This window comes from Vombatus ursinus, unplaced genomic scaffold (assembly GCF_900497805.2).
Source record: "Vombatus ursinus unplaced genomic scaffold, bare-nosed wombat genome assembly UNPS02015255.1, whole genome shotgun sequence".
NCBI lineage: Eukaryota > Metazoa > Chordata > Mammalia > Diprotodontia > Vombatidae > Vombatus > Vombatus ursinus.
Genome location: NW_020955033.1, coordinates 1,928,994 through 1,938,088, shown reverse-complemented (window position 1 = coordinate 1,938,088; position 9,095 = coordinate 1,928,994). Strand labels below are relative to the sequence as shown.

At 36.0% G+C, this 9,095-nt stretch overlaps 1 protein-coding gene across 1 annotated transcript in view; it reads right to left on the bottom strand.

Moving 5' to 3' along the window:
* Positions 1 to 3,783: 3,783 nt before the first annotated feature.
* Positions 3,784 to 9,095, bottom strand: part of LOC114031884 (kappa-type opioid receptor) — a 29,534-nt gene continuing 24,222 nt past the window's right edge. Inside the window, exon 4 of the mRNA XM_027847076.1 lies at positions 3,784 to 4,316. Coding sequence (XP_027702877.1) covers positions 3,784 to 4,316 — 533 coding nt within the window. The remainder of the gene's footprint in view (positions 4,317 to 9,095) is intronic.

Below are 9,095 nucleotides of genomic sequence, written 5' to 3'. Positions count from 1 at the left end.
TATTTTTCTTAATACAAATCTAGAGAGTGTAGTAGAATAAATGAATCAACATAACAAATGAATGTTGAGTTTCTTTTTTTCAGTACAATTTTTTATCACAAGGCACAACCATATACACAATGCATAATTTATCACCATTTTAGAATATAAGTATGTACATAATATATGCATCTATTTTTCTGTCAGAGCTTAGAAAAGAAACAAGAAGATACTTTTGTTCTGGAGACTAGAAGAATTCATTAGGGCAAAAAAAGCTCTTTCCTTTTTCAGACATTGTTTTCAAGTTTCTACTGAATCCAACAATTCTTATGAAAGGACCATACAGACCAGTCACAGTTCTCTCCTTGAGAAAGTGCTAATAGAAATCCAGCCAAATATATTCCTCTTACTCCAATTATACATCTTGTCATGCTACATTATACATACTAAATAACTATAAAGAGTCACTGTACAAGATGAGGGCCAAGTTTTGCTCGGAGATATACCCCCAAATAGCACTTGATTGTTAGAAATTAAGCAACTGTACTTTGAAATTTTCTGAAGTTTCATTTTAGTTATTACTAAAAATCAATAGAATAGAGGGCTAGGGATTATACCTATGATTTCATTCAGACAGGAAATTCTCAGGTGAAGAAATTCCCTTTGCCTAAATTAGTTGACACTTTGTCTAATGTGTAAGAGTTAACTGAGAAGTTAAGTCATTTAATCAGTCACATGGATAGGATGTGTCAGAATTAGGTCCTGAAACTAAATTTTCCAGTAATCCACTATATCATGGCTACCTCTCAATTTGCAATAAGTATAATTTTTAAAAATACTATTTCTGAACAACTATTCTGGACAAGGTCATAATAATGATCTTGGACACTCAAGAAGCCTTCTTTTCATTCTTCTATCTATCCTCCTCACTGCTGACTGATTTATCTCACTGTATCTCTTTCCTAACCCTTAATCCTCTGTAACAAACCCATGTGATAGAAATGATCACTGGGAAAACTAGGAAGGTGGAGAAATTGAAAAACAAAAGTGAGGAAGCAGTCCCCAAGGTTGGACAGTCTAATTCTGACCTCAGAGAGACACTCGTGTATTTTGTTATGCTTTCTTGTTGAAATTAGAGGAGTGGAGCATCACAATATTACATGAAGGGGATTAACAGAAGAGGACCCTTGGCAATGCCATTATCTGAGAGTATGCACTTAGCACAACCATTGTCACTTCTGCCACACATCAAAAAATATTTTTGAAAAAAGTATAAAAATCCAGGTTATATTTTTGACAAAGAGGTTTTCATGCATCATACCTTTCTCTTATTACTATATCCCTAAACTTTGCATCTTTCTATATGTTTTGTGACTTCCTACTGTTATTCTTACTGCAGAAATTCCCTAAAAGTTTGGGGGAAAATATTGGCAGCAATAGCAAGGGAGCACCCATAGCCCTAATGAGTGCCATAAGAATTCTCTGAGCATCCCTGGCACAAGAGATGAGCAGATGTCCTACATTCATGCACAAGGATCAGACGACCTCAGTGCCAGTCAGGGCACTAGCATGAGGATGCTTCATGTGCACTTCCTAGAATCTCATTCAATACTTGCTAGCCATGTTTTTATTTACTCCCTGGGGTAAAAACAGCAATAGGGAGCCTAGAGTATGAACATATGAGTTTAATGTTCCAGGAAATAAGTGAGATTGTTTTGATATTTATAAATATTATGTATAATATGCTTAAGACCTCTTTACCACTCCCTTAGTGTTATGTCCTCAAGCCACTGTATATATATACACATATGTATATCTATATACATATGTGTATATATATATGTGGGTATGTATAAACATATCCATCTGGTAGTGCAGCTGAAGTATTTGAATATATCACATTATAGTCAATAAATATTAAAATGGGCTATATATACCTGGCTATAAAAGCACAAATATGTTTAGATATTTCAATGAAATATGATATAAAAATTCCTTAATTTTCAGTTTGAAATAAATCCAGTCACACAGTCCAAAGAATTTAGGAACACTATGTTAGATACTGTGGAAATCTAAGATATAGACAAGCTAATATAGTTGAGGTAAACCTTGAAAATATTTGTTTAACTGCTTAAATGCCAAGTTTTAGTTTCAACATCGCATAGATATAAGACTATAGGAGAAAGAAGGAATATTCCCACAAGAATTAAAATACCTTAGAGTTTCACAGATGTGTATATGTCTGTGCCTCTTTAAACCATAGATGGGGCTCATCTTGTCCCTACTTGGGGAAAAAGCCTTAGTCCCAAATTTACCCCTTGGCCCAGGCATATGTCAAAGCAATGAACAAAGGAGAAGAAAGTACCCTAGCTTTTGGAGATAAGAGAGAATGGACAAATGAGATCACAATGTATGGATTGCTAAGGCTCTACCTCAACTACTCCTTCTTTAAGTAGAGTCTGATCCAAGCTAAGGCGTGATAAAACAAAACCATATCATTTCCATATTCTGCCCATGAATGGCATTTCACTGTCTGTCCCACCATAGGAAGAGTGAAGTTGGGCTCTCTCTGTAAATAATTGCTGGTCTATACTGATGATGGGATCAATCCAAATACTTTATAGGGTGAACACCAACAGTGAGTTAAGCTTTTCAGGAAGTATTAAAAATGAATTCTTTGGGAATAAGCAGGTATAAAGGTGCTCCAGCTATCTGAAAGAGATTGTACAACTTCCAAAAGTCCTATAATTAATTCCCAGGAAATACTTTAATGACTGGAGAAATGTTTCAACTACTATAATGATTGCCAGCAATGTCATCACTCCAAATGAATGAATTAACTGCTTGACTTATTTTCCAATTAGGCACACATGTCAAGAAGAGCTAGTGATGGGCCAGCCCTTTATCTACATACACAAAATATTTCAAGATGAAGCTCTGGCATATTTTAATCAACCAAAGGCTCTCTGACTCTAGTTCTCTTCTTGTACACAGATGATCAAGGGAAGATTTTCCTAACATATTTTCCAAGGCATGACTTAACATTTAATCATTTGTCACCTTAAATACCAGAGAATCATAACTAAAAGCAGTGAGCATCATCTGTAGGTGCCAAATACACTAAAATATATTAGAAACTGTATTCCTGGCATCCTAAGAATTTATTTTTATTTTTTTAAATGTTGAAAGACTTCCACAATACACAGAAACATTGTACGCTTTAGATGTAAATTCAGGCCATGCTTAAGCTGAAATTTTTGCCATACAACTGAAGGAAATGCTTATTATCCGTGAAGAGTAAGGGAAAAAGAGTGAACAACTTCACAGTGGCCATCATTTTTGAAGCTACCACTGCGCAAGAATCTGGACTTACAATATTCACTTTCATTCTGAAGCAAATGCTTTTTCTTTAAAAAAAAACAACAACTATAGGAACAATATCTCTGCATATAAGGCCATAGCAAATGGTGGGGAGCATAGTCTAAGTTGCAGAAGATGGAAATCTGACTTTCTTTTCCCTAATAACAACAGTCAGATAGTCTGATATCCTAGATTTAAAGAAGACACCTTCTTACTTAGATTTTTTTTGTCCTCAAACCCTGTCTTAAACTTGGTGTCAACTGAGCTTGACTGCCATAGCAGCTTGCTCTTGCCATGACTGCACAACATAAGAACTTCTAAAAGTCTTTCCAAAAATAAAATTCTATGTTTCCAGGCTCAGACTGCTGTGGTAATCTGAGTTAATCCTAGATCATTGAACTCCTCTCTTCCTGGAGAACTATAGGACGACATTTCCACGACTAGTCATACAGGTTTATTTATCCCATCAACCTCTCTCATGTAGGGAGTGTCCTGAACTGTGTTTTGGACTCTAGTAGTGCTCTGTCTCTCCATCCTGGCCTTAAATGGGAAACAAAAGTCCCTAAAACACCTCTTGAAGTTTTCATCCAAGAAAGCATATAGAATGGGATTTAAGCTGCTATTGGTGTACCCTAAGGCAATGCAGAAATAATAGCTAGAAAGGACTGCTGTGCTATGGGAGGTGCTCCCTAGGGCCTCTACCAGTACAAATATGTGAATAGGGGTCCAACAAATGATAAAGACTGCCACCACCACCAGAACAAGCCTGGTGATTCGGCGGAGGTTGCGATCTTTCTCTCGAGAGCCAGAAAGTAGCCTCACACTCTTTAAGCGTAAGATCATCAAAGTGTAGCAAACAATGATGATGAGAACTGGAATCACAAATGCAAAAACAAAGACGCAGATTTTCATGAAGAGATCCCACCAGGAATAATCAACATCTGGGAACTGCAAAGAGCATTCAATGGCATCTATATCTAGAAGAAATAACAGAAAAAAATAATAAAGAGAAGATTAGAACATCCCATAAATTATTATAGATACATGGTTACAATTATTTAAAATGTTCCCACTAGCCTTTGTATTTTCATAAATGAATTATGCTAAGATATTATCAAGCAAAATGGGCAAACAAAGTACAAATAAAAACTACACCCTATAAAGGCAATTACCTTTCAGGAGAGACCAAAAGTACCAAATAGCCAATTACACACAGGTTAGATAATGTATTTTAGTTACAATGTAAGTCAATATATAAGATTAATAAACCTTGTTCATTTTCTTGGAATATACAAGATTTCTAATGACTAAAAATGGATTTTTCTTTGTTAATTTTCACATGTAACTGAAGTGATATTTTTCTAATGGAAAATAGCCTTTATAAAGTTCTTTTAAGTATTTTTTTCCGATTTTTAAACCACTGACAACATAAGATAATATGCAGTTGTGCTAAATAACAAAACTTTGAACCCTGCTATGAAACTTTATAAAGACTCACAAATATGAAAGAAATTTGATTGGGCTACAAGAAATCTGGTAATGAACTAAATATAAATGTAACCTATATCTCAAAGCCCACTTGTATGAGACTCTCCTTATTAGTGAAGACTAATGTTCTTCACCTGAATAAGGAGAGAAGTAGTTGAGAGTTTAAAGAAGAAAGATCCTGGTTTTCTGGTTCCCAGCTTTGAGAAAGAAGACACTCAGTTCAAGCTTCTCATCTGAAGGGGAAAAAAAAGACTCCAAAAAGAAGCTAACTTTTCACTGATGACTTGCATACATTTTTTATAAAATAATTTTTATAAAATAATTTTCAGTAACTAGGGTCCCAAATGATATATTTGGGCTGTTGCCTAAAATGCAGACAAAATAATTTTGACTTAACTCAAATTTTAGGAAATTATCTGAATAATGGTTGCAAAATTTTATTTTTACTTTATACTGAAGTACATAAAAAGAAGGCTTTGGTGAATTTTCTTCTTTTAACTTAGAAAATTACTTCCATTTCTCTGTTTCATTTTGGTTAAATAGATTTGGTTCAATATTGGAAGAAGCAGAAACCTAGTCCTAACCTTATTAAGGTTACATTCAGAGACTGTTTGTCTAGCTCCCTCCTTTCTCAGCCCTATCTGTTCACTCCTTTTCCTTTGGTGTATGAGAAAACAGTTGAGATAGTACAGAGAGGGACTCTTTTCTTTACATTTTCAAAACAGAATCTTACTAATGGGCAAAGGAATTGTGAATAATTATGTCATGGAATGATTTTTTTTCTGACATAAGAAAATTCTGTTCCATAAAAAGCATAAAAATGTTTCCTAAAAATATTAAAATGCCTTCCACAATGAATAACTCACAATGAAAGTAAAGCATGTTGTGTTCAGAATGCTATAACTCATCCCACAAATTACAAAGCATGAAATTATTATGAATACTAATAAGGATAAATGTTTTACAGGCAATCCCTTCTGTTGATTCAGAAACAAGTCAAAGGTAGGAGATGAAAATGCAATAGAGTAAATGGTAATTTTTAGCTTCTAAAGAGATGTGGCCCAATGGATAGAGTGCCAGGCCTGAAGTCAGGAAGATTCATCTTCCTAAGTTCAAATCCAACCTCAGACACTTACTAATTGGGTGACCCCAAGCAAGTCACTTAATTCTGTTTGCCTTTCTTCACCTAAAAAATGAGCTGAGGAAGGAAATGGCAAACCGCTCCAGTATCTTTGCCAAGAAAACCTCAAAATGGGGTCACAAAGAGTCAGACACGATTGAATAACAAAAAATATGCTTTAACATAAAAAACTATAAAAAAAGTGGAAGAAAATGGAATAATCTCATCTAATTGTGAAAGGAAATTGCTTTTTCCCACTCAAATATTTAGGTTCACAAACCCCAGATTAAGAACTTCTGGTCTCAAATAAATACAAAGTCCTCTAGTTGGCATTTAAAGCCCTTCAGAATTGGCTCCAGCCTACCTTTTTAGGCTGAAATACATTCCCCCTCCCATACAACAGACTGTCCCACATGCTTGAAATGCTCTTCCTCATTACCTCTATCTCTTGGAACTCCTAAAGTTGAACTCAAATGTCACCTCTTCGAAGAGATCCTTCCTGAAACCTTCAGTTGCTGGTGATCTCCTTGAAATCATTTTCTATTTGTTTTGTATATCTCCTGTATTTACTTATCTGTAAACATTTTTTTTTATCCTACTGCAGCCCCTTGAGGGAAAGGGTTATCTCACTTTTGTATTTCTATATCTCACGCATACAGGGGTTTGGGAAAGGGACTGAACCAGTGATTTTGTTGATTTAGGGAACCCCCTATACCAGTACAGATTAATACCTTCTCTGCAACTTGAGAACAAAGTTTCCTAGAGCACCAAGAGTTTAAGTGGTTTACCCAAGGTGACTCAGTCAATATGTGTCAGAAATAGTACTTGAACCCAGGACTTTCTGGTTCCCAGGCTAGCTCTCTACCCACTACATCAAGCTGTCTCTGACCTTCTAGTCAGTTAATAAGTGCTTTTTGAATGACTAACCCTTTCCCATGCCTCAGCAGATTATTTTTATGAGTTTCTGAAACCAAGAAAATTAATCACCTGTTGGCCATTATTCATTAATGATCTCCTCCGAGCCTGTCTAGTTGAGTACTCAGACAGCAGACACACAAATCCATCACAAAGCCCAGACCTGAAGACATTCCAGCTGAGTAGTTGAACTGAGTTCTAGACCTACTGTCATAACCTTTGGTACAATCATAGCCATGCCATGATGAGTCACAGTTGTAAGACTCCAGTGCAAGTATATGAATCTTTGTAGTAATTATTATTATTGTTCAGTAATTTTTTAGTCATATCTGACCCTTTGTGACCCCATTTGGGGTTTTCTTGGCAAAGATATTGGAGTGGTTTGTCATTTCCTTCTCCAGCTTATTTTAAAAATGAGGAACTGAGACAAACAGGGTTAAGTGACTTGCCCAAGATTATACAGTTAGTAAGTGTCTGAGGCCAGATTTAAACTTAGGTCTTCCTGACTCCAGGTCCAGTACCCTATCCACTGTACCATCTAGCTGCCAATCATATTAATAAAGGGTACTTTAAAGAGTTTAGTAGTTGAAAGTCTATGAGTTCTGAAAATACATAAATTTAAATATATAATAACTTGTTATAATGATTAAAGAAGCTCTTTCCTAACATCCTGAAGAAATATTATTATCAGGTAACATGCATATATATATAAGCAAATAACTATTATTATCCCCACCATTTTGCAGATGAATCTGAAATTCAGAGAATTTAAGCCCAGAATCATACGTTCTCAGAGGCCAATGAGTCTACCCTGCACCTAAGCAAGCACTCTCTATATGCTACCTCTTACCCAAGTGGTCATCCAGCCTTCATTTAAAAACCTCTAGGTAGGTGCAGCTAGGTGGTGCAGTGGATAGAGAACTGGCCCTGGACTTAGGAGGACCTAAGTTCAAATCCAACCTCAGACACAAAACACTCACTAGCTGTGTGACCATGGGCAAGTCACTTAACCCCATTGACTAGCCAAAAAACAAAACAAACAAACAAACAAACAAACCTCCAGGGAGAGAGAAGCTTACACCACTCAAAGTAGGCTGTGCCACTCTTGTAAAACTCTTATTGTTAGGAAGATTTTTTTCCCTCTCACCAAGTCTTAATCTGTCTCAGAAATACCCACTAGTTGCTCTTAGACCAAACAGTATAATCCTCCTTGCATGTGACAGTCCTTCAGACACCTGAGGATGCCTATCAAGTCTCAGGCCATTTATTTTCCAAGTTAAACACCCACAGTTTCTTGAATCTATCCTCATTTAGCATTAACTAGAGGCATATTCATCATTGTGGTTGCTCACCAGCATATTCATAACCTTCCCAAAATGTGTTATCGAGAACTTAATACAAAACTCCACTTGTCATCTGACCTTGGGAGAACCAAGATAATGAAATTATTAACTCCCTGTTCCTAGATGCTGTACCTCCAAATGCAATCTCAGTGTTCATTACTAATCTTAGTTTGATGAGTTGCCTAGATTCACGCAGATAGTAAATATGAGAGCCAGAATTCAAACCTAGGTCTTCTGACTATTTTTTAGAGTACTTTTTCTACTATATCATGTTGTCAATTACAAAAAATTCCTAACATGCTTAATTTTCAGAGCAATGTATAAAAACTCTTTCCTTAGAAAATTTTCATAAAGGAAAATTTTTGATGCCCGCTATACTCTGGACTGCTCTACAAAAGCAATATTTTTTTCTGTGCTGATTTGGTGTCCAGTAAATGCAACACAGTCACAGCTTCTACCCTCAATGTGCTTATATTCTCCTTCTATCACTTAGCCCACTTTCTTCACACACTATAGGAAATGTATATCTGTGATTCCTTACCTTGACTCTGACTTCTAATTATGCACAAAGACCTAGGAATTAAAATAGACTATCATGGGTGTTTCTCTGAGGACATAAGAAACAAATTCCAAATGTGTTTGAGACTATAATATGTCTTCTCTTTAAGAGAGAGTTATGGTTGTGCATATCTGTCATGCCTGCTACTAGAGTGGCTAAAGCTGGTGGACCTCTTCAGCTTGAGATTTCCATCAGAGATGTAGTGAGTTGAGTCTATCAAGTGGGGCCACACTAATGTCTAGCATTAATATGATGAGCTCCCAGGAACAGGGGGTCAGCAGGTTTTCTAAGGAGGGGCAAACTGGCATGGGTAGAAGGAGAGAGGATAGAT